The 27907-nt window shown below is 32.5% G+C and overlaps 1 protein-coding gene across 1 annotated transcript; it reads right to left on the bottom strand.

Annotated features, from left to right (window-relative positions):
* Positions 1 to 1934: 1934 nt before the first annotated feature.
* LOC130446080 (myrosinase 1-like) lies at positions 1935 to 27115 on the bottom strand. The gene is made up of 8 exons (XM_056782129.1): positions 26997 to 27115; positions 23125 to 23400; positions 13684 to 14087; positions 9626 to 9720; positions 6694 to 6990; positions 5789 to 5926; positions 2245 to 2348; positions 1935 to 2166 (listed from the first exon to the last, which is right to left on the bottom strand). The coding sequence occupies exons 1-8, from the start codon at positions 27086 to 27088 to the stop codon at positions 1989 to 1991; spliced, it is 1584 nt and encodes a 527-aa protein (XP_056638107.1). The 5' UTR covers positions 27089 to 27115; the 3' UTR covers positions 1935 to 1988.
* Positions 27116 to 27907: the final 792 nt, after the last annotated feature.

The following is a 27907-nucleotide window of genomic DNA, read 5'->3' as shown; positions in this document are numbered from 1 at the left end:
ACTGCACATCGGAAGGAAACAGTTTCTTTGGAGAAAATGATGGAAAAAATTATAGCGAATACACAAGAAGGTAGACAACAAAACTTAAAACATATTGCAGATAAATTTGTACTAGAAAAATTTATAAGTAAGAGTATGAATGCAAATCAGTGGATTGATTTTTTTGAAAAGGAATGTGTACGTTTTGAGGTGACAGCAGATGAAAAGAAAATTGAAATTTTGCGTTTTTTCATGGACAAATGTTGTGTGGATTGATACAGTTCTATATTTAGCCCTGTGCATAAGAAATATTCATTTTAAACTGTATGTTTCAAAGGACATCATTTTGAGCCAACAGCGCTCAAGATGTGCGCGCTATCTACAGCATCCGTGACCATTCAAGTTTTAGTGGAACGAAGATTTCAGAGGTAATGGATGACATTACTTTGAACATTAATTAGAACGTATCCGTTAATTAGATGTTGCCAAAACGACTTTTTCATTAAATATCTGATAAATAAAAAGATATACTATATTTTCCAAATATATTCTGAGATTAAAGTAGTTTTCTATATAACCAACAACGTTTCTTAACTGATATTGAGGTTTTTCAACTGTAGTATTCGTTGAAAAAAATTTACATATTTTTTTATTTCAATTTCGTCCATGTTTCCAATCTTATTGTGCTTATAAATCATTCTCCTTTGAATAACTACTTAAAACTACATTTAGGATCAACGCATGGATGTCTGAAGGGAATTTAAAAATTACTTAATATTCATTTTATCGAACTTTCGGCTTTCAATTCTCAGTTAAAACACAGATATGAAGCAAATTTTGATCTACATGCGTATATAAACGAAATTTTTTCCAATTTTTCCTATTTTGATATTCAATTTTGAATTAAATCAAGTATAAGATTATTTGAAAGTTTTTTTTTGTATTAGGTTGTGAATTAGCAATATTTGATCATCCCCAACGCAAAATAAGTTTTTGGATAATAGACTTTACTGCAAAATTGTGGATAATGGATGATACATAATCTTCATTTAATTGGAAATTATTAGAATTATTATTTTCATAAAGTAAATGTTTAATATCAGATTTTAGAAAATTGTATTCCATTTTCTGCATTGTTTTCTTTCGATAAGTTAAATAAATAAAATCACCGCCAAGTAAAACTAATATTAAACATATATATCGAATATCAAATGTGTGAGGCTTAATATTATGCAAAAAATATCATTTCAACGTAGAAATTATTTGATTAATTGTTGTGTTTAATCAAGATAGAATATCTGGAACAAAAATCACATTCGTTTTAAGTAAGTGTTTCCAAATTTGAAATCGATTTGAGTTATTTAAGTACCTTAAAATTCAGATCCAAGTTTGTGGATTTACAAACAACGAGGCAAAGTGAAAGTTGAAAATTTTTGGAATCGCTGGTGATATTCATATTAAACACACTGTTCACCCTACAACAACAACACCAAAACTCACTCAACGCGCGTTTCGATACTTTCAAAGATATAAATCAAAGTTTCAGTCTCTGAAGTTTCTGAAGATGATTTCTTGGTTATCGAAACGCGTGCCAGTGTAAATTATTGTTGGTGTAGTTGTAGTGTGAACAGTATGTTCACATGAAAGTAAAGTATTTTAAAGGAATCGAAAAATGCAAATAGAAAATTAATTGGGAGTAATTATGGTAATATTTTTTTTTAGTTAATTTGAATGCATATGGTACATTTTTTGATAATTTTTGATAATTATTTCGATACACATTTCTGAACGCAATAAAGCCTCTACATTATCAATTAATTTTGATGATTTGATGTTTATCTTTAAATGAAATTTGCATATATGATATATATTTTTAAATATTTTAAATAATTTTACAGTTAATATTTTTGCAGAAATTCGAATATACAACAGTATGAAAGAAGTCACACATAAAATTTGATGCAAGCAATTTTTTATTAACATGGTTTCAGCAGGTACGACAACAAATATCAGTTTTTACTAGGTTCATAAGCTGGTAGTTTTATCGGACCAGGCCAGTGTCTTCTGGGCTTACCACAATTTAATGCGTTCGCCTTGATTAGTTCTTTGAAGAAACTCGCCGATAACTTAGGTAGTCGTAATCTCTCAGGATCGTTAAAGTCGATGTGGTAAATGCCAAAATGAGCACTGAAAAAAGAATCGGTTATTCAACTTCAACAGTTAATTGGACATCTGAGGTAAGGAAGAGTACAAAATAGTCTTTACCTATAACCATATATCCACTCCAAATTGTCTATTAAACTCCAAATTATAACCCCAACAACGTTCACTCCTTCGTCAATGGCTTGAATAACATGACATAAATAATCCTAAAACAATTGTTTAGATGAAATCATATTTTGAACCATTTTTTTGATAATGGTTAAAAACCAAAATGCTCCATTCATAAACACTTTTTGCAAAATTTAAGCTTTTAACTTGTTTATTTGAGGGGTCACACGAAATTTCAATTTTAAAATCGGTTTCGAACTTTGTTCACGACAAGGGAACTAACGACCGGCAATTTCTCATATATTTCTATTAACTTTTCAATTTCTCCAAAAAAGAAATATTTCAAGAACATGGCAACGGGCACTTTGTTGAATCATCTAAAACAGGGGTGTCCAACTTGCAAGGCACTAAGGGCCAAAACTAAAACCTTTGATGTGGTTGCGGGCCATATAATAATTTTGTTAAAGTAATAACAAAATAATGTAAGGTATAAAAATAATTAAAACAAAAAAAGTATTATTTCTTTTATTGCTCATCGAGTACGTTTTTGTAAATGAATGGAAAATTTATACATATTTTTTTTTGAGAGCTAAGAGAAGAATGTGAAGACTGTGGTCGATCGGCTTCATCCACAAATGAGGAAATGTCCGCCTCCAGTTCAGTTGTAGACAGTCTCATGAGATGACGTAAGGAAGAATCAGTGAGGTTGCTTCTGTTGTGGTTTTTAATGTACTTCATGGAGGAAAAGGCACATTCACATGTATATGGCTTCCGAACATTGATGTAATCTTCAGTCCAAAATCTCATAGATTTGGAAATTTCTCTTTAGACAGTTTTTGAAAAATTCAGGTCCCCTTTCTTGTCTGGTGATTAGGAACATGTCAGCTTGAAGGTCACAAACTCAATTTGTAAGTCGGGTGGTTGATCTTCAATGATTGCTCCAAAAGGATTATTATAAAGCAGTAAACTGCTTTTTAGACTTTCGATTTCTTCAAATCTTCTATTGAATTCATCAATAACTTGTTGAATTTGTGAACTGCAGCATGAAAACTCAATATTTTCCTCACTATTGAATTCTTATGCTAGTTGCAGACAGCTAGGGAAGTATGTCAGGTTGTTTTTTTCCAAAGCATGTTTAAACACGCTCAGCTTATTCCGAAATCCGTTTATCTTTCCGATTAAATCTGAAACCGTCTGGTTTCTTCCTTGAAGACTCAAGTATAAACTGTTAAGATGCTTAGTCAGATCTGTTAAAAAAGCTAACTGTCTTAAGAATTCTGGATTCTCAAGCTTTCTTTGTAGTTCAGTTGTGTCCAATGAAACGTATTCATTGAGGAATGCAGGGATTTCCTTCCTTATGGCAAAAAACCGTTCCATGCACTTTCGTGCACTCAGGCACCTTACATGGTTGTACATTAGCAAGTCTCCATACTCAGCCTCTGTTTCCACTAAAAACTGCCAAAGTTGCCTGTGTAGAAGGGATCGATTTCCACCTCTAATCTTATTTATAATCTTATTCACGGTTTGAAAAACTTGATTTTGCTTCACTGATTTTCCACATAAAGCTCCCTGATGTATATTATAATGGATTGCAGAACAAGTAACACCATTCTCTCGAAGCAGACCCACTAATCCAGTTTTTTTACCTGTCATTGATGGGGCCCCGTCTGTTGCTATGGCTGAACATTTATCGAAACCTCCAATTCTATCAACTGCTTTCTTCACAGCCTCATAGATGTCTTTTCCTTTAGTCGTTCCATAAAGAGGGTAGATATCAAATAACTCCTCTTTACTGGTAAAATCGTCAAAAGTAGTACGCACAAATATTAGGAGCTGACTAACATCTGATTGATCAGTGCTTTCATCCAGACAAAGTGAGAAATAGGAAATTTTTTTAACTAGGCTAAGCATAGACTTTTCTACTTGCTCACCCATAGCAACTATCCTTCTTTGTATGGTTTGATGTGAAAGTGGCACTGATTGAAATTTCTCCGCCATTTTAGAATCTTCAAAAGCTTTGGCCATTTCAACGGCACACTTTTTAATTAAATTGCCATCAGTAAAAGATTTTTTACCTTTGCTAGCTCAAGCGATACCGCATTTTCATGTTGTAAGGTATGTAAGGATAAAGAAAATATAATCCTCTCCGTAAAACATTTCGCGGGCCACAACGAATGGCATCGCGGGCCGGTTGCGGGCCGCCAGTTGGACATCGCTGATCTAAAAACTGCAGTCTTAATGGTGAATTATTCGAATGAGGCATACAGATAAACAATTGTGGCCTTTTTAATTTTCTCCATAACAGTGTCATCACAACCATCAGTCAATGACAATAACGTTTAATTAGGATACTAAAGAGATACACTGTAATATCTTCAGAGGATCCGGATTTTGTAAAATCGTACTACATATCAGGATACACATACACCAGGATGCCTATGCGCAGGCATGCGCGATCTCTCGCACAATGTTACGTCACGTTGGAATCAAAATGTGAAGTGTAATGTATGCTGTAAAGTTTGATGCTGATTCCAAAAGAAATATTTTTATTATTATATTTATACGTTTATTAAATTTACCCGCTGAATTTCGGGTTCTTAAGGCTACAAGGAATATAATTTCCTGCCTGTTACGTGAAACGAGAGACTGTTAAAAACATGATTAGCAAAATTATGAAATTATTCAATTTGATATTACTTCTGATAAATTTTATATACTTTGAGCGAATCATATATAGGTAAATAAAAAATGTTTCAAATCTAGATAATTTGCTTTATATGGAACTACTGGATACTTCCAACCCGACTGAAACCGTTTTGGTTTATAATTCAACAAGTGAAGTCAAGTGTTTTATATCGTGATTTACGATATTCATTTACCATATTTTAAATTAATTTTATCCTCTCGACCACAGGGTCTTATCCACTGCTTCGTCAAGTCTTTTTTTTTGAAAACCAAATTAATCAATACCTGTTTCTTTATCTCTATAATAGCAGCCAAAACACAAAACCTAGTGAATATGTACAACTCCAACCTAATCTTAATGGCCAAGAACACATTCTGATACCGGCATATGTGTATTGTGCTACATATATTTTGATTCGGGTTCACACAAAACCAGGGCCGGATTAAGCTAGGGGTTTGGGGGGGCTATAGCCCCGGGCCCCAGGTCCAAGAGGGCCCCATCATTTGGAAATCATTCTGTATTTTTTGATGTGTTGATACCACAAATCTAACGTATTGATATTATTTTGTGAATTTTTCCGGGTTTTCGAATTCCTTAAGGGGGCCTCGTCATTATTTTAGCCCCGGGCCTTATAAATCTTAATCCGGCCCTGCACAAAACAACAATGCTTCAATAATAATATTTTATGCTTTTTTGCAGGATGTGTAATGATTTTGTCCTTGCAACCGTTAAAATAAATTCCTTAAATCTCATTGTTAACTTCGTTATTTTCAATTACAATATTTACTTGAGCTATCTGGGAACCCCCACTTGACAAAAACATTTTCAATGATTATTATTCTTATAACTCACCCAATAAAAATCTATTCTGTCAAAATCAATTAAGTATGTTCCATCGTCAGCCATTCCTAGTTCTGTTATTAGAATTTCTTGTTGTCCATATTCATGTACCAGCCATTTTAGTACTTTGTAAATTCCAAAAGGTACTATCTAGAAATAAGAAAGATTATGGCACTGTCCCACACACATTTTCGGATATTCTACAATCAGATCACCCTATCCAACAAATTAATAAAAACATTATTGTATATTCATATACAATACCGGGATTTGATGCAAAAAATTCTGGAGTGATTGGATGAAGTGAAATAATGCTGTGACATGAAAAAAATTTGCTCATACTTATATTTAAGTATATTTTCTAAGTTGTACATTCGAACATTATGAATTTTCAATGGATGATTACGTTAGTCCATGTAGTTGGTGTGTTTGACGAAATAAATACTACATCTGACCCAATATTTTGGTGGGCGTGAAAACATCCACCATAAAACAGTTTTTTGACCAATGGGCTTATTTGTCTCTAGCCGTATTTGACCATTACCCTTTAAATTATAGAAGATACTAGCTCCTAGGAGAATGTTTATCTTAGCAACAGTTGCAAATCTAGGATCAGTGAGCTCAAGATGTTTGAGAATTGCAAGAGTCAAAATGTCGACATTTTGGGTGTGAAAGAGTTAAACATTGAGTGAAAGGAAACTGTACACATTTTATCAATGGAGTTTCACTCCTTGCAGTCAGTAAAGTCACATTTAAGGAAGATCTTGGTTAATATCAGATGCACATTTGAGGAATTTTGTACGGTTTTAACGGAAATTGAGGGCATTTTAATCGTTCACAATACCTTTTTTCTTTCATACTAACTAACGCACTTATCACAATCAGATTTATTGTCAATTTTCATTTACATCACTTACCACAAAAATTCCATTAGCTTCTACGGCCCAAGCAGAATCGAATGAGTCAACAACTCCAACATCAGCACAAAAGCTAGTTACATTAGCTACTGCTTCTTTGGTATCCCTAGCTAACATCGTAATATAATGATTTAACCCCAAGAAATCGTGTGTTCCTTTAACGTACTCAATTTCTTCTTTTGTCAATTCGGGAAGTCTGGATTTGGAATAGTTTGCCGCTTTACTTCGTTCACTTATTCTTTTTTTGACAATTTCCGGCCAATCTCCTTTGAATATCGGATGGAAGTATAGACCACACTGAAAATATTTTATACATTTAAATACAGAGCGCGGCTAATTTATGAAAAAAAATCATTATTGGGCCTAAATTTATTTTAGATAAAAACCCTGAATTAGCTCAATTCTCAATTTTAAATGAGGATTTTCTTAATAGTGTACGATGATGATGAAATCACTAGTCATGACACGTTGATTTTTGAGTTTGGGTTTACTTCGAGAAGAATTTCCAACTAAAATACTATGTAAGCCTCTAGTTATCCTCAAGTTAATTGACTATCAATCGACTGATTGATGTGTCTGAGTAGGTATAATGCCGGTCATCGTATAGAGAAAACATTATCGCAGATGTTCTCACTAAAACCATAATCGGAATAACGTACATAGATGTAGAAAATATCATTAAAAATTGTACAGAGTTGAACTTAATATAACAAGCGAAGATAATTTCAGTAAAATTAAATACAAATTTGTGGCCTCAAAGTTTTATTTGCAACTTAAAAACTAAAGTAAAAGTTACATAGCGATTTTTGATAAAGTTTCCTCATAGAACTAAAAAACATTTAGCAGAAAAAGTTGACCATTTTTTTGTTGTTGTTATAATATAGATATACAGTGAATACTTCATAAGAATAAAATTATACTGGGGAATAACTTTTTAACTTCATAGCTATGACAATTTTTTTTGAAAATTCCAAGTTTTTTCCCTGTGGTCTTCATTTACAATACATATACTACAATACAATTATTTTAGATCAATAGCATATTTATCTTCCTCAGAATCACTGTCGTTTCTCCACTTTATCAAACGACTACTTTCCATTATTGTTTGCCTCCCATCTACTGTTTTATATCTAAAACCACGTCTTTTTAGAAACCTCAAGCATATGCTTTATTTTCAGTATTTTGGGATTGAGTTTGATAAGAACATACCGGAGATTGTTTCGCATATTAGACATATTTACCATTAATTGAGGATTTGTTTCTGTGTTTTTCTCATGCTTTGGCTTTTTTTTAAAGATAAATTTCATTGATAACGAGACAAGTCATCTAGAATAATGAACTACAACGGCTTGTTGTCATTAGTATCTTACTAAAGTAGCAAATTCTCAGGCAAAACAAAATTGGTTTAGTCAGATTAAAGTATTCGAGAACCTTTGAAATGAGGTATCATAAAATCTACATTTTAATTTAAAAAAGTAACTATTACGTCACCACGTCACAAATGGTGACCACGTTCGCATGTCATTTGGAAAATTGCCGATCAAAAAATTTAAAGATTTTTATCTAGAATAAATTTTTGATAGAATTTAGCTCGCTCTTCATATCCATTGCTAGGGCTGGGCAATTATCAAAAAATATAATCGATTATATAAAATAATCAAAAATAATCGATCAATCCGAAATAATCGGAAATTGGAAATAATCGATTAATCGGAAATAATGCTTCAAAAGAACGATTGTGGTTTGATTCTTACAAAAAAGCGACTATACCACTAGGAACATACAGAAGACATTATGGTTTGATTCCCAATAAAAACAAACCAAATAATGAACCTGCAGAAGGTATTTGGAAGCAAGATTCTGATATTGAATTATGTTGAAATAATTATTCAGAAAATAAATTTTTTAATCGTTAAATTGATTATTTTATTATTTTAACGATTGTACGAAAAATAGTGTGTAGGCCATAGCCGCGAAACTTTTTAACGACCTCAAGATTATCTTATCGATATTTTTATATTTTCCGATTAATCGATATTTTTCGATTATTTTTAAAAATATATATCGATTAATGGATCACCCGATTAATTAATTAATTAATCGATTTACTGCCCACCCCTATCCATTACGTTGATGGAAACATGAATCAGACAATACTAAGACATAGTTCTAGTTTTGATATATTTTTTTTTCTAATTAATTTATATTATAAAACTCGAAAACAAAAACATTAGAGGAAGGATACGAAATAATTATATAAAATATTTACGAAATATTTTCATGTTTCTATTAATAATAATAATTGTACTTGTAGGCTTACTAATATGAGCTATTTTATTAGAAACAATCCAATAATAGATATAATAATGTGGTACAATTAATAGAAGTGAACTTTTAAAATATCTAATTCGAGTTTATCAATCTTGTATAGAAGCAACTATTCTACTTAATTTATATTATAATATATGCTAATTCGCCTGTACGTTACGTTTTTTGTCTAATATTTTTCCTACCATTTACCACATTCAAGTTTTCAAAGAAATTTATTTGTCACACATTCGAAAATCTCAGACTAGCTTCCAAAATGTTTATCTATAACGCCTACAAGAGGTAAAATAAGTGGTGAAATTGTTTTTTCATATTTGCCGGTAAGTTTTTCATTTTCTTTTTAAAACTGATTTTTATCTATAGTGTTAGTAAGATTCTTTTTCATTTTCTTTAATAAGCTTTTATAATTTCGTGTAATATATATATATATTTTATTGTGCCCACTGTAGCTTTTTGTATACATATTTATTTCAATCGAATGATTTATTTTTGTAACTATTCTCTGTTTGTTATTCACTATTTAACAGCCTTTTATGTACTTGTACATAATTGCTATCTATGATAGAAAAAAATGGATTTTAAAAGTTTTGTGGTCTATTCTTACTTCAAATTGACGTTGCCTTTCTGCTGCTGCTTCATTTTCAGAAGTATTATTAAGAGGTTCTATCCATTGGCAATCGATAGCCAAAGACATTTTAGCTAAAAATGATCATTTTTAAATAACATTTACAATTTTTGGTTGTCTGACTGATGCAATGATGAAACAAAACAATGAGTATGTTATACAAGCAGTAATAAAAGATTTTAAAAAATATGCTTTCCAAATGATTATAAATAAAGAGTAGTGAACAGTATACTTCATCTATAATCACCAAAAATAATGAGAAAAATATGAGAGAACTTGGACCGAAATTGAGGAGAGCTTTGACATAAATACCTACTTAGATTCAAATAGTTATTAACTGTGTTGAGGAATTAAAATGTCGAAGTACTGCATGCGATCTTGGGAGCGATGGTATGAAAAAACCTGCAGATTATTAAAAAGAAGTCATTTGTTTAAATCACTTTAGCATTGAGTGAATTCAAATTTATGGTACTGTCTAAACGCCCCATATTTTTATTACAAAAGTTGTATTTGAGGCGGTATAGAATTGTGATCTAGATAAAGTGGTTCTTAGGTGATAAGCAAGTTAAAACGTTTGCGTTGATTGAGACCAATTATCAATAGTTTGGATATAATTAATTATCTTCATTAGATGTAGTTTATAATTAGTAGATGTGATAATAACTTTGTCTGAAGTAGAAGCTGATGGTGATTCTGACTGAAGATAGTGTGGAAGACAGATTCGAAATGTGTAAAGCTAGATTAAATTCCTCATTAGATAAAACTAATTAATCAGCACTTTCCGCTGAAAAGTCAAATGTAGCTCTTTCTAAAATTAATATTAAACCTTTGACAGGAGGAGCCTCTGAATGATCTTCATTCTTTGATTAATTTTCAGCTTTAGTTTCAAATGATACTAAGATAACGAAAAATTATTATTTGAAAAGCCTTTTGAAGGGACAACTATTAGAATTGATCGATAAACTTAGTATAAAATATCAAAATTCACAGGTCGTTTTTAAAATATTAAAAAATGGTTATGAACGCGAATGTAACTGTTGCATGATTTTTTTGCACATCTTGTATGTAGAACAGAAAACTTTAGTTAAGAGCAACGCTGCCGTTCTTAAAGACTTTCGCATATCTGCAAAGAATGATAAAAAAATATTCACTTCTTAGAAAAATTTTGAATCTCTTATAGTCTTTCTTTGAGAACAAAAATTAGATTTTAATACCAGGCGCAGATTTGTATTTCAGTTTTAGTCATTAATATGGGAGCTCATCTCCCCACCTTTATCAATACTTATTTAGGATATGTAATCGTGGGTCTCGTCACTGAAAATTTGTTTTGTCTTCTTTGATTTTTCATAATTTAGTTTTTAGTTGACACTCCTAGTCTTAGCGAATTCATAAAGAGAAATTTGGGGAATCGAAGAGATCCCTGACTCTGAAGTTCTTTCAAACAATGATGATTCAGTTGAGAATATATTACTTGGAACTAATATAATTTTACCTAGTGGCAGAATTCAAGTAGATTTGCCGATTTTAGCAAACCTTAAAAAAATTAAGACACTCTTTTTTAATAGCCAAGAAACAGTTTAGTTTCTTAAAAAAAATTCAGAGAAGTACTGAATTTTATACTTATAGACAAGTTTTGTATATCTCTCTTGACCATGCTAGAATGGTACCACTGTTTTTGTTTTGCAATCTATCGAATGAACTCTCTCTAAATAGTTTTTGATTTTTCCTCTGGCACTTATAATATAACAATGTTATTAGGTTCAAGATAAGATAAAAAGCTGACCTAAAATATAAGCAAAATTCCCTATTTTATTACCCATTAATGTTTTGGGAAATCTTATTCAACTCTCGCAGTTAAACGTGTAATATCTAAGTGTAATCGGTACTTGCTATCGCTTTAACGCACAATTCATATCGTAAATAAATATCTACAATACCAGCAGACCGGTTGATACTCTCCAGAGCCTTTCTTTGCGTAGGTGTTGATTTTGCCAGAGCTATCTCAATGAGTAGACCTTCACTTTTATTTCTATATACTTGTATTTCTTAGCGTACTAGCTATATTCTCGATAAAGACATTTGCGAGGAACCTCCTAGACAACACGAATTTTGATGAGCAGAAGCGACAGGAGTGCGATTTATTCTATATTCACGTCCTTTGACTGGCGCTTGAATAACTACATGGAGCAGAGCGACTGGGAAGCAAAACGTATAGCTCCGTAGAGGGTCTAAATTGGGCAACATGCTAGGAAGCATTATCATCTTTACTTTGAAATCCAGATTAAAATTTATCCTTCTCCATATATTTTTTGTTCTTCCTGTTTTTCTCTGTTTTACTTTTTAACAGGCTGTTCTGTCATTCAGTAAAAGATCTTCTCATGCAGCTCAACAAATTGCCGATAAATCAGCGAATACACTCTATTTACTATATTTGGCTTTCTCTTCCTTTCATCTAATTTATGCGGGCAAAATGATCATTTTATCTCTTTTCTCTTTGTCTCTCATTCGGTATCCTCTCCCGGCTTGTTTTACTTCGTTGATGATTTCGTCCGTTATAATATTAAACAGGATTGGGCTTAGGCTATCCCCTTGTCTGATACCGGTTGCCACAGGTATTTTATTGCCTAATTTGTTTGCCGTTCTCACAAAGGTATAATTATCGGTGTTAAGTTTTTCGATAACTCTTATTATAGTGGGGTGAACGTTACTTTTTTTTAGTAGAGTTATAACATCAGTTAAGCGTATCCTATGAAACGCTTGGGTGAGATCAATGAAGCACATAAAGGCTGCCTTATTAAACTCTATGGCTTTTTTAGTTATTTGGCACATTATAAATATAGCATCTATAGCAGGCTCTTCTTTTTAGTCTCCGAAAGGGCGCATACATCTAATTTGTGTCTTTTTATTTCGAGTAAAATTTCTTGGTCTTTATTATTAAATGATGTTGCATTCCAGCATCCAATTCTAAGTAAAGTCATTTTCCTTTTGCGCTTAATCCTTTTTCTCGCCAGGTTGTCATTATTTAATCCAGTCACATCCGAGGCTAAACCGTTGGATCTCTGAGCACTTTGTTTTTTCTACCCAAGCAGGTCACTAGCCTCACTTGGAACCCTCCTCTTTTACCCGGGCTTGGGACCGGCTATGAAACCACTGAGCTACTCAGTCCACCCAGCGATATCACAGGCAGAGTGAAGAAGAAGTAAGAGCACAAACAACGAAGGCAGCATTAATATCAGGATACTTTAGAGATTTAATTTGGCGGAATAAATACATGAGCACAAAATGTAAAATTAGAATATATAAAACTTGCGTAAGGTCGGTCGTGACATATGCAATAGAAACTAGAGCGGAGAACACAACCACTAAACGGCTCCTAAGAACAACAGAAATGCGAACTCTGAGATCAAAAATAGGACATACGTTACTCGATCGGAAGAAAAATGAAGAAATAAGGGACATGTGCGATATTCAGGATGTAGTAAGATGGGCAAGGAGCCGCAGAAGAGAATGTTGACAGAATGCCAAATGAACGGTTAGCAAAAATTGCAAAGGAAAAGAAACCAGACACAACTCGACCTCCTGGACGACCACCTATAAGGTGGTATGAAAGCTGGTCCTCAGCATTCCAACTACTCCTGGCAAACCCTTGATAAAAATACAGGACCTAGTCCTAACGTAAGAAGAAGAAGAAGAAGAAAATGATCATCATAGATCGAAATCTAAGAAAATAGCAGTCCTGGAAGCGTCATGCCTACAAATCTAATTCAGGGATGAAATCCATAAATGAGAACATCAATGGAACAATTCAATTGAAGTTGTTTATCGAAAGGTGAAATTTGTGGGATGACCTGGTAGCAGCTTTCAATCAATATAGATCATAGGTTATTTAGCAAAGTCTAGTAGTATATTTTCAGTTGTTTGTAAATTCAGTGTATCATAATGAGGGTTACCCAACATGAGACCATGAATGTCATTTTATTATAATATGGATTATTTCACTATCAATGATACAAAAAAAACTAAAAAATTGTGCTCACCTGTCCGTTTAGGAAATTCTTTTTTGTACATGTGGTATATGGCAGCATGTCCTTTAATAAGAACGTAAGAACACTGATATTCTAATAATCCATCACTTTTTATGCCTGGAGCGAAAGAACCATCACCATATCCCAGGTGACAAACTTGTTTGGGTTCGTTGATAGTAAGCCAAACACCAACTTCTGGTAGATTTTTTATAACGATTCTAGCAAAATCTACCAAATGCGGAATCAAATCGGTAGTTGTCCAGTCAATACCATCTTCGTATAATTTTTGTGGGAGATCCCAATGATAAATGGTTGCCACTGGAATCATGTTGAACTTTCTTATTTCTTTTACCAGATTTTTGTAGTAATTCAGACCTTTTTGATTGATATTGTTTGCGTAGCCAGTGGGTAAAATCCTGGTTTCAAAAATATGTCTATGAATTCATTAACGTATTATCAACATTGGGTTATGTATTTTATAGTAACTACTTATTGATACATAAATATACACATGGATGCGCCAACTCGGGGCGAGGATATTTCAGGTAAACGAAACGATAATAAAGAGAAATAAATTGGACAAATTATTTTATGGACCCTACATGATTGATGAGGCCAAAGGTGTGAATGTTTTTTCAAACCTTGAAGGTAAATCAGTGGAACTGCATAAAATTAGAATTAAGCGATATGGCGATGAATCTACTTAAGATTTTTAGTCTTAGAAGTTAATAAGAAAATAAGCTGTATTAGAATAAGTTTTTTTCATTTTCGGCAGGAGAGGTGTGATGATATACAATGCAGTTTACTGAACTTTGAAATAATAAGTAAAAATTCTATCATTACATTTTTGTTGGTATCACTAGAAATATTCAATATTAATGTCCCGAGTGCATGTCAAATTGTCGATAATTTAATTTATGAGACAATTTGACATGCACGAGAGGGCATTTTGGCAGACTATTTCCTGAGAAAAATTTAATTTAAAATAAACTTAATTCTGTGTTTAAAATTTGTTATTCTTGTTATTCGTCTTTTCTTAACTGTAAACCCATCATGGATGAAAGAAACATCAAAAGGTTTTTTTAAAAATTGTCCAGTAGGACGAAATGAAATTTCAAAGTGGACAAGAGATGCAGCGGAAGCTATAGGAATTGACACGAAAAGAATAAAAGTGACAAATCGCTCGAACCGTGCTGCGGCAGTTACTCAGCTTGCCAAGGTTGGGGTTTCAGAAAATCAAATTATGAAGGTTACCGGACACTCAAATCAGGCCTCGATAAAGAGTTACCTCCAAGTAAATAGTGAACACCACGAGGAAATTGTACAAAAAATGCGAAATGACAGTAGCGAAGTAACAATAAGAAGTGGTGGAAGCAGCATAGAAACACCATCGTCGGCCTCCAGTAAAGTTGTATATTCTAATTGCATTTTCAATAATTGTTCCTTTTCTTAAAATATAAAATTAAAACCAAATGATGTTTATTAATCCTAGACGAAAATTTGGCACTAGTGCAAATTATCGATAATTTGCACTAGTGCAGTATTATCGCTGAAATTTGATCGTTGCTAGGTAAACATAAAATATTACAGCTTTTTGGTTGGCTTAAATTTTTCGAAGGAAATAGTCAATATTAATGTCCCGAGTGCATGTCAAATTGTCGATAATTTAATTTTCTCGAGTGCGCGAATGCGCACGAGAGGAAATTATGAGACAATTTGACATGCACGAGAGGGCATTTTGGCAGACTATTTCCTGAGAAAAATTTAATTTAAAATAAACAATAATTGTTCCTTTTCTTAAAATATAAAATTAAAACCAAATGATGTTTATTAATCCTAGACGAAAATTTGGCACTAGTGCAAATTATCGATAATTTGCACTAGTGCAGTATTATCGCTGAAATTTGATCGTTGCTAGGTAAACATAAAATATTACAGCTTTTTGGTTGGCTTAAATTTTTCGAAGGAAATAGTCAATATTAATGTCCCGAGTGCATGTCAAATTGTCGATAATTTAATTTTCTCGAGTGCGCGAATGCGCACGAGAGGAAATTATGAGACAATTTGACATGCACGAGAGGGCATTTTGGCAGACTATTTCCTGAGAAAAATTTAATTTAAAATAAACAATAATTGTTCCTTTTCTTAAAATATAAAATTAAAACCAAATGATGTTTATTAATCCTAGACGAAAATTTGGCACTAGTGCAAATTATCGATAATTTGCACTAGTGCAGTATTATCGCTGAAATTTGATCGTTGCTAGGTAAACATAAAATATTACAGCTTTTTGGTTGGCTTAAATTTTTCGAAGGAAATAGTCACAATAAGTGTTTAAATGTATGTATTTCAAAAAAGGCGATTGGCAATGGATTCAGGTAGAATTAACTATATTTGTAGAATAGGCAATTTCAACGTCTATGTTTAGAATTCAATGTGTGCGTTTGATTTACGCAGAGTAATAATATCAATACGTTAGATTTGTGGTATCAACACATCAAAAAATACAAAATGACCTCAAAATGATGGGGCCCTCTTGGACCTGGGGCCTGGGGCTGTAGCTCCCCCAAGCTTAATCCGGCCCTGCAATACAATAAAACTAGAATATTACAGTAGTCCGAATACATAATACAAGTCGTAATAGATTTATTAGGAGTATTATCTGAAATTAATTCAACTTTTTGAAGATAGAAACTACAGAACGCGGGTACTGAACGATATACAATATAGAAATTAAAATTTGCCGTAATTTGTAAAATTCCATATAGAATAACATTGCATTATTAGTTTATATTATTAGTTTGCACCGTTACCCTAATAATATTATTTAAATATTTCTTTCGTTTTTTTTATTAATTGAATTCATTTAGCTTGACTATTTTTAGAAAGCGACAATATCGTAGATTGTCATCTAGATCATAATGATTTGGCAAATGTGCAAAAAGTTAGTAGAGAAGCTGTAAGTAATGTGTGCTAACGCAAAGTATTTACCGACATATTCGAAAGACCTAGGTACAAAGATTATACATTCGGAATTTGTTGAATCACCGTATTAGAACCATTTTATTATAAAAGATATAAATTTAGTTCGTCAAACCATTAATAGAAATCGCTTCAATATTACCGAAAACATCCCAAAACACAATTTTAGAAATTATACAGATCTTTTTGTTGCGATTCAACATACTGTAAATACCATAATCGTTAAGACTTTCACAATTTTATGAATTTTCAGACAATGACAAATGTCGAATGTCCTTTGTACCTTTAAACCCCTAATAAATAACTCTCTCTCTCCGCAAGAGACCAATCGTTAAATTTCTAAAGTGTCACTAATAACTTGCTCTCAAATAAACACAAAAGCAATTACTATTGAAAACTTTTGAAAACCTTCATTATACTTTTACAAACTATTCCAAGTCCATCTGGTTAACCCTTATACAAACAAAAGAGAAAGTTCAAAAAATCTGTTTGAAAAATATAGATTCTTTTTATTGCTTCACGGCCATTAACACAAAATATTACCACGATATTGGGATACTTTTAACCCCCATTTTAGCCCATATAAATAAAATTTAACATTCATGCACGAAACAGTAAGAGAGCAGAAAGTAACACAACACAGAACAGTGAGAAAAAAAGAATCCACAGTAAACAGAAACTAAACATACAGTGCGCGTTAAAACTAACGAACTATATCTAAATCAACTTAACGATTCTCTCTCACTTTCAACTCATAAAAAATCTTAACCTTACAAACGGGCAAAATTACGATTTACCTGAATAATCAAAATATTTCTCGCGTTACGACGCAACATAAAACGTGCAATTTTCTGTTACTTCGTTCAAGAATAACCGGAAAAATATACATATAAACTTCGCTATCTTTTGTAACCAACTATATATCACTGTGGACATTCTTGTTGATTTATCTTGTTGCTTATTTTGTACATCGATTTACGTGTAATATTGTCGTATTTAAGTGCTTTTATTAAACGTTACTTAAAATTACGACTGGTCCTTCATTCCGCAACCTCGTTGAAGAAAACAACACATCTACTTGGGTGCTGTAGTGAACGACAAACACGACAGTCCACTTCATCCAACTAGTTCATTACAATCCCCCAAGACTTTTAAAAACTGACCGATGAGAATATTTTATATTGGAAAATGATTTATCTAATTTCATAATTACATTTGGATCTGAAATAAATTTAAATTGCTGAAAAAAAAACAGCGATATTTTACATGGATAATACATTTAAATAAAGTCCAAAGTACTTTTTCCAATTGTTCACAATGAACATAATATTCCGTTGATCTTTTACCTTTTACCGAATAAACTATCAACAAAGTACGAGGCATATTTTTTAAGTAAGTACAGTTTTGGAATTAAAAATGAAGTGCAAAGATATCACAATAATATTATTTTTTAAAGAAAGCCTGTACCTTAATCTACTTTTCTACATAATTTCCGTGAATATTGAGGCACTTGTCATAACGTGACACCAGTTTTTGAATACCCTCATAAAATTCTGCCGCCTGACTTGTTAACCACTGTATCACAAATGTTTTGACTTCGTTATCGTCTTGAAGTCGCTGACCGCCCAGGTGTTTCTTCAAGTGCAGGAACAAATGGTAGTCGCTGGGCGCCAGATCAGGGCTATAAGGAGGATGATCTAGAATTTCCCATTGAAAAGATTTGATGAGATCTTTGGTCCGATTAGCCACATGTTGACGGGCATTGTCATGCAGCAAAACGATGCCCTTACTAAACTTGCCACGTCTTTTGTTCTGGATTGCACGACGTAGATTGTTCAATGTCTCACAATAAGACGCTGCATTGATTGTCTCATTACGAGGCCGAAACTCCACTAGCAATACTCCTTATCTCTCCCAAAAACATGATTTTCCTGGCAGTAACTTCACTTTTTTGGGTGATGATAAATGTCGCCATTCCATGGTATGTTGTTTCGATTCTGGTGTGACGTAGGCCACCCATGTTTTGTCACCAGTAACAATTTGGTCTAAAAAAATCTTCATCTTCACTGTGGTACAGCTCAAGGAAAGTCAATTCACTGCCTAAACGTTGGGTTTTGTACAAATCCGTCAACATTTTTGGAACCCAACGTGAATACAATTTCCGGTATTTCAAGTTCTCGGTCACAATGCGATACAAAACACTACGAGAATATTGAGGAAAGTAGTCGCACAATGATGAAATTGTAAAGCGTCTGTTTTCTCTCACCTTTTCGACCACTTTCTGCACCAAATCTTCGACCGAAGGATGCCCACTCTTGGGTACTTGGCACTTGATATACTTTTTTTGTTTTTTGGTGTTTTAGATTTTAATTTAGTGAAATATTTGAATATTGTATTATGTCCCCTATGACTTATACTAATATGATATTTATTGAAATAATTCGATAATTGTTGGGAAAGTTCTTGTACATATGGTAATATATATAATCAAGTCAGGCGGAATCGATTTTAGAATAACAAATTAATAAATTAAATGAAAATAACAGAATATGAATAACAAGATATATTATAGATACGAAATGTAATATTTTGTATTTTTATGTGTTTAGAATGTGAAATATTCTTTACTGAAAAACACTATAAATATCTATTTAATTTTTGTTTTTCATTTTATATGTAAATTCCAAGCTGCATAACTTTCCGTCACGAATTGTCTAATCTTCATAACAACGGTGATGACGAGTTGGCACATTGTAACAGAAGTTTAAATTTTATGGCGGATATTAAAATCACGAGTTGGCCCAGGTCATATTCAGAACATTCAATACCATAATAAAATCAATGTCTGGACGAGAAAAACAAGCATAGCAATTAATGGTTTCATTTTTTTGGAACAAATATTACCAAGGAACGTTATTCGTAGCTTCTACAGACAGAACCTAGATCAGTGCTTGCGAATATATTTCCAAATGCCAACTTAATAGATTATTGTATCTGGTACCTAGATTATTCAGTTATATGTGATACTGACATATTATTAGAAGACCTAATAAATGAGGTATTGGGATACTAATTTTTTAATTAAGAAAAATTAAAGATTACGTTCCCGTATTACGAAATCTGGATTTGAAATTAGAAATACACCCATTCAGGATTATTTCTATCTATATAACTAAATGCCTCATTAACTGAACACAGATGAAAGTACAATATCTTGAATGATCTAAATAGAATTCAGGATTGAAGAGAGACAAAGAACTCATGGTTTACGTATACAGAAGGATGAATACTGGGGGAACAAAAAATGGTAGAAAAAACCCATATAGTATTGTAATATATTGACATCTACAAATGTTTTTTTTATAAATTTTGAATATTAACTGTTTCAAAATTGAATTAGAAGATGAGAAAGTTTGAGGATATAAAAGTATATCATTTGAGATTTTTGTTTTAGTTTTCTCAATCGTGTCCTTGTGAAAATTCTTCTATTTGGATCTCGATGTATTTTCCAGCAAAGCTGAAAGCATCCCTAGCGATCACTAGTTCGCACTTTCGGTTCCGCCTTCATCCGAGCCGATTCTCTCTCTCACGTATATTATATCTTCATTGACAACTTCTGATACTTTAGTTGCTGCTTTAGTCTTAATTATATCATAATTATTCTCAGGGTCATCTAAGGATAGCTAAATGTTTTCAAAGCCTTATACAGAGTCATTTCATGTATTCCGCCCCTAGATCCATCAATAGTTTATATCGTTTTTTATGTTTTAATTGCTCAGATTTTATTTTTCTATTTAAAAGAAAGCCGACATATTTTATATTGTAGATTCTTTCAAATCAATCAATGATGTCCACACATTCTATTAAATTTGTAGCATGGAGCAATCAATGTAAACTTGTACTTGAGGCGTTCCATATCAAAACTCGCCTTCTTCATGTAAAGCGATTTTGAGAAAATGGAGAAAAACTGTTTACGTTCTTATTATTAAAGATTTGTTAACGATATTTTTTATATACCTCAATGAAACACATAGCATCTCTTGTGCTCTGCTACTTTGAAATATTTTTATGATTTTATTTTTTAATTTTAATTATGGATAAGGCCAATTTCACTGTTATTTTCTTGGCAAAAGTCTTCGAGATCGTCAGAAGAACCAACTACTTCAATAGCCACCTCAGGGCTTGATAGGTTTTTGTTAAACCATAGTTCATCTCTGTCGACCCATTCTTTGCCAAAATGTTTTAATAAAAGCTTTTGAAGATCATGTAACTTTTTAGGCTTGACGGGTACTCCTTTTTGTATAATCATAGGACTAAAAGTTGAAAGATTATTTTTCTCTTTAAGATCTGTTTAGCAAAAGCAGTGACTGCACTTACTATGATGAACCTTTTTGCCTCGGAGAACTTAAAATGCCACGACGTCACGTTTTTAAAGTAATTTTCAGCCTCCGATTTGCAATTCAATACTCTGCAATCTTGCCCTTAACTTTTAACTGTACCATGTTCTTGAAAAATCTCTATGTATCTTCCTGGTTCTACTATAGTCGCCTCTTTTTTAAGAATTTTCTCGTTCCTTCCAAATACTCGATCGACGGAGGCAAACAGGAATCAGGTTAGGAAAAATCACGAATTTTCTTTATGGTTTCAGGCGCAACGTTTTTTAAGAAATGACAGCACATCGCAATCATAGTGCTGTTCTTGTTTTGCCTTCCACAACCTTCGGCACAAAACCTTACTGTAGAGTAACCTCTTAAATCCATTCCACTTAAACAGTCGAAAACAGCAGAGCAGATTTGGTTAGATCCTTTGGGAAACTCGTTTTCCTTCCAAGTGTATATAAAATCATTGTCTTTAGTTAACTTCGATTTTTAGAAGACTTTTAGCACTGTAAAATTGTATGTATAAAGTTGGCGACTGTAATATGCCAATTGATCAGGTACTTTCGGATTGACCAAAGTATATTGTTTTCTTGAGACTTCTCAATTTTGATGTTTTCTGTCAGCTCAATGCATTTTGGGTCTGCAAGTATCACATTAATATCCATTTTTGCACATTAGTTGACCAACTGAATGTTAAAACCTTTAAATTGCTCTTAAAATACTACAAAAAATAAGTGTTTACTCATCAGGAAACCAAACAATTCTGATGGAAAAATATGAATAATATAGAATCGTGCAAAAAGGTTCTAATCACGTGATGCCGAATCAAGCAATTTGATTGAGTAATTGGATAAGGCGACTTTTGGACTTTTGGAGTTTTGTTTGGTTTTGCGATGCAGTGTGCATGGGCATTAGGACGAAGAATTATTATTGAGCACAAGCTCGATTTTCATTAAAAATGGATAAGGCGACTTTTGATATGGAACGCCTTACTTAATCGTAGAAGTTTGTATTTCGTAATTGGAAAAAACAGTATTGACCTTAAAAAATATATATCTAGTTAGATTACATTCCACATCAAAAACCACAGCCGAACTGATAGTTTGTGGCACAGAAACCTAACCAAAATATAGACTCTTTCTGACTAGGAATGTGTGTGTGAATTTTAGATATATTTAAAAATTTCTACTATATGAGGTTTGTCTATAGTCTATACACTTAGTCCAGCGATGATATAATCTTTTCAGCCTCCCAAATAATTGTTGTCGTCCGTCTCCTAAAAATATACGTTCAAGGCCTTCAGCAACAGAAAAAGTTGCTGGAGGCCTGATCTGGTCAACCAATTCAAATTACAATTCGTAAACTTTAACCATGGCCATTGTGTTATGATTTGTTATTTTGATAGAAAAGCACTTTTATTTTTCTTCAAATGTGGTCGCTTTGTTGCAATCTCTCCCTTCCCCTTATCAAGCAATTATGCGTAATGATCTGGTATTTTTTTTTCATTTTTGAATCGATAGTTGATAAACAAAATCCCATGACTATGCCAAAAAATGCTCGCCGTCACTTTTTCGGTCAGTCTTGACGGTTTTTAGACAGTTTAGAGGTGGATCCACGTTCCATCTACAGTTATGATTCGAAGTTGAAAATCCAATTCATTTTGCTTGAATCGCGTCAGTAAGGTCTGGGAAATTTTCATTCGAGTGGAGTTACTTTCACTCAGTATATAGCAAATGTATTGATACCTACCTCTCCAACCTTAATTAACCAAAGTTTTATGGTCGTAGAAGATGATGCAGACTCTCTATACACAGTGTCTTCTTTCATATCCGTAGGCGTATTGTCTTTCAAAAACAAATAACAATTTGATAAGCAGTTTTCCCAATTTTTAGAGGAATCTTCACAACGACTCATTTATATGGTAATTGCACAGAAACTAAGTGACAACATTTGAAAAATATCAAAATATGATCGTATCGGATACTTGTAATTTAGCTGGAGATATACTTGAGAAAGCAGATGTTCTAATACCTTACTCTTACTAACAAATGTCTTCAGTCATGTTTTGGATGATAAGTATATTGTGTCTTACCTAGACCAAGCCACAGAAAATCTATACATCTTTAAGCCAAGTTCTGCTGCAAGACGAACATCTTGTTTATATTTGTGGTAGGAATCACAAGCGATATCGCCTGTGTCGTTATCTCGTATAGGAGAAGGTACTCTGTGGGCGAAATTGTCCCAAATACTTTCTCCTTTTCCATCAATATTCCAAGCGCCTTCAACTTGATAAGCTGCTACTGCCGCACCAAAAATGAAACCTGGTGGAAATGTTCCATTGTTATGAACTTTTACTACAGCTTCTCCACTGAAAAATAGGAATTAAATATTAGAATGATAATTTGGAGTTTTGGATCATCCCTTTCGTGTATATATGGTAATTTCACCAAATATACAAGCAAAAAAACTAACAGTATGGTGATGTCTTAAGTTGAATTGAGCTGTTCCACATATCCATAGAAACATCAATGAGTATTACGATCTAATATTATTTAGTTTCACAGAAAGTGATGAGTCTTTTCAGTTATGATTTTTTAAATGAAACTTCTATCACAATGTAATCCTACACGTGACATTAGGTCAAATTTGAATGATATCTGTGTACCTGTAATTATTGTAAAATAATTATTTACAAGTTTACAACTTTAATCCAAACTGAACACACTGCTTACACCACCACTTCACCAACACTCACGACTACACTGTCTGACGAGCATTTCGATAAACAAGTTATCGTCTTCAGAGACTGAAGGTATAGTGGTGGTGTATACAGTGTGTTCAGTGTTCAGTATAAATATCACCAACGCACATACGTAGATTTCTAGGAATTAGGCGGCCATAAGTCGAAATTCTAATAATCGACTAATGACAAACAATTTTTTTCCTGGAGACTACAATAGCTAACCCCACCCACATCCCTAGATTGCGCGAGCGCGCTGCATTACTAGTCGAAACTTGATTTTCGCCCTTACTGCACGTGAAAGTTCTTGACGCCCTTTTCGTATATCATTTTCTTCGGTGAAAATTTTATGTGTCGTGTCATATTTGCTTGTTTAAGTGATGGATACCAATAATACAGGTAAGTCTTTATTGAATTAATATGAAATTGTATTAAATATATTGTCAATAAATGACTTGATGAGCCGTCAATAATACCCTTTTTTAGAAATATTTTCTCTTTATTTTTCAATTTCAATCGAAAAAAACTTTACTTCCGCACCTTTCCGAGCTACATTTTTGATTTCATTATATAGTATAAAGTCTTATAAAGAAAACTGCTTGAAATCAGCCGCTAGTTTTTGCTAGTTTTAAAAATAAACGAGTTTGAAATTTTTTTGACAAAAATAGGAAAAAATCGGATTTTATGTTTTTGTGTTAATATTATTTTTTTATTGTTATAGGTTCACCTGGCTGCTCGGGGGTGAAAATGTTGACTCGTAAATACCTCTTCGATAAAATGAACGAGCAACATTCATTATCGATAAATGAAAAAATTAAATATTTAGAAAATTATTTACTCGTGTGTTACGGGGACACAGAATAACATAAAAATGTGATAAAAAAGAAGTTTTCGTATTTTAAATGTGATTTGATGAAGAGGTGGTTTTGGGCGCATAGAATACTTGAAAACTTTTTGGCGGCCAATAATTCTTGGTTGGAAGGATCATTTGAGATTCCCGTAGACACGCATCAAAGGCCAGGACGACCTACCAAAAGCAGAAGAAACTAGATATTCAGCAAAGATTTAGAGAGGAGACAGGTCTCTTAGTCGATATGCCAATAAGTAACTTCGGAAACACAAACGATGGAAATACCAGCAGAAGATTCTTCGAGAACCCTGAATTGGCTGCAGATATCACTGGGATAAGTTATGACTTGATTATTAGATTAAAAGTGATATTAGAAGCCATATCAAGCGACCATAAGATTGACGTAGCAAAATATGATAAATACGCCATGGAAACTGCGAAACTATATGTTGAGTTATATGGCTGGTATCCTATGACTCCAACGATGCATAAGGTCTTAATTCATGGAGCTTTAATAATAGAAAATTCGTTGTTGCCGATAGGGCAACTTTCGGAAGAAGCTGCTGAGGCCCGCAATAAACATTTTAGGTCTTATCGCCTAAACTTTGCTCGCAAATTTTCGAGGGAAGAATGCTACTTAGATATTTATCATAGGTTACTATTAACATCCGACCCATTTATTAGTTCCAAAAAAAAACGCTTCAAAATTATTTTTGCCTGAGACAATGCCGCTATTAATTCCTGCTGAGCCAAACCGACCAATCGAAATTGATGAAAGCGACGAAAATTTAAATGTAGATGAATAAGTCTCCAATGTATGATTGATTATTTTTAGTGATTATCTATTTAGCTTATGTAACTTTAATATTTTATAACGAATGTAAAGATCCTTTTAATAATATAATATATTTACTTACTTATTAGAACAAAATAAACTTTGTTTTATTTAATAATACATAATTGAAAGTATTACTAAAACGTAGACAGCTGTCCTTCCTTGGGAGAAGCCGTGAGTATGTCATATGTATTTTCAATATAATATTAAAAAACATTTTGAAATCAACTACGATCTCGAATAAAATATTTTTTGATAAAAAATCACAAGTAGGTGCGCCTAACCACCGTGCACCAACAAATAATTTCGATAAGTTATTCCAAACACAGAATTTTTTTTATGTAACTATTTTGTAATATAAATATCACATAAAATAATTTTGGCCGCTTAAATCCTGAAAAACGATCTATGTGCAACGGTTCCAGAAATTCCAAATTAACTTTGATTCAAGATTAAATTTGAAAGTTTTCCACACCATTATTTTTTAATGGGGTTTCTAAATAATCAAGGCTACTTTACCCGAATCAAATATCAATTACTTTATTATTATGAACAGAACAGCCTGATAGTATCAAGATATGGAATAGTACCATTAGTTTTGTTGCTTACATAAAAATTTTATTATAAATTGTTTTCTCATTATTTATTAATGTTTGATTGAAGCGCCTGGAATCAATTCTTGGCAGAAACATATTAGAAACATAAAACTAATTTCTATATCTTAGCCAATAATTCGTTCAATATTGCTTAATTATATCGATTTTTCCGTGTTGTGTCCTTCTGAATTTCCTCCCTTCACCGGATCAATTTTTAACTGTACAGTGTGAGCAGCTTTCATAATTTCTGTCCCACAATACAAATTATCTTTTTATGGGCCGTCAATTTTGGCTTTGCAAGGTGTAACAAATCAAAAAATAAAAGTGGATACAATGATTCAGATGTTGAGTAGTTACACTACAGACGCTTAAACACCCTTCGCATTTGTTTTCAATATTCGGGATGTCCCCAGTTTTGAAACCTACATAATTGATCCAGAAAATAGCAAAATAATAAAAAAAGAAAATGAAACGCATTTTTTTGTGATAATTGAGTTAAGAATTATATATGGTATCTATTGAAACACTACTTGAAGGGAAATTCCACCACTTCTGTTTCAGAATCATGAATAGATCTTTATTCCGATAATTATTTTTAGCATTCAGAAAATAATTGAATTACACCGAGTAGAACGGAGGTTTTTTTAATGCTAAATAATATTTTTCAATATTCTGTATCTTGCATTTTGAGTTTTTTCTTTGGACCTAAATTTAATGTTGCTTATTGATAAAGTATGCTTCAAAATATTAGATAAGTCTCGGTCAAGACTGTAATCCAAATTCAATGTTACTTATTTTTTATGCTATTCTCACTACAAAGGTCCAGCGATCGAGTAACTCACAAATTCGTTTTATATCAAAAAATATGTTAAAACTGAAATGAATATATTTGCGAAAAATCACAGCTTTGAATTGGATTATGATAAAAAGTTTCCAAACTTACGATCCAACGAAAACGAACCAAAGAAGCCATGTAAGCAGAAACATTATAGCACTTGCGAGGGACTGATGACAATATGTGAATATATACCTCATTTATTATGTAAATATGACAAATATTTCCTTTAATTATTATTGTTTTATCCATAGAGTATGAGTTATAACAAAATTACTGAGTTGCTTACGTAGTGGAACAAAAATGAATATGAAACTATTTGTAGAACTTATATGAAACTATTAATAAATTTCAATTAATTTCATTGACTTAGAAAATGAAAAATGATTGGGATATATTTGGAATCATTCAGAATGTTGAAATTACATAAAATATCCGGGTAAATACATTTTATTCGCTATTTTGTGCTAATAGGCTCCAAATTATTATTGCGTCAATCACACGAAGAGGCAAATGAAATAAATTTGTCTGACGACTCGGAGTAAATACAATTTAATTGATAATAAAAAATTGTTCTATTTGAATACAATATAAATAAAGTGGAATGATATAGCCCTGATAGTTACATTAAAAACAAACTCAATTGCAAAGTGCTCCTGATTCAATACATTCAGTCACCAGAGGTGGAGAATTTCACAGAAAAGTTATTTCAAAAACTGGAGGACATATGTAATATTTTCTGTAGTAATATGAAAAAGCCTATATTATGCCTGGAATGTTTTTCCAGCTTATGAATTTTCTTAATCGAAATTATCCCGACTCAGAGACCATCAAATGAAAATTATGTTTGTTAATCATTCGAGATGAAGTGCAGAATAAATGGAAGTATATAACTCCGTTAAATGAAAAGTATTTCCTTTTGAATGTGAGTTCCCGCGATATCGATTATTAAACATTACTCGCCAAGTCGAGAAAAATGATAATTTTTTATGGTTTTGCCTCTGAAAATGAGGAAATTT

The sequence above is a fragment of the Diorhabda sublineata genome, chromosome 6, assembly GCF_026230105.1.
Source record: "Diorhabda sublineata isolate icDioSubl1.1 chromosome 6, icDioSubl1.1, whole genome shotgun sequence".
Classification (NCBI taxonomy): domain Eukaryota; kingdom Metazoa; phylum Arthropoda; class Insecta; order Coleoptera; family Chrysomelidae; genus Diorhabda; species Diorhabda sublineata.
Note: the sequence above shows the minus strand (reverse complement) of the source record. Positions and strands in the feature narration are given on the sequence as shown.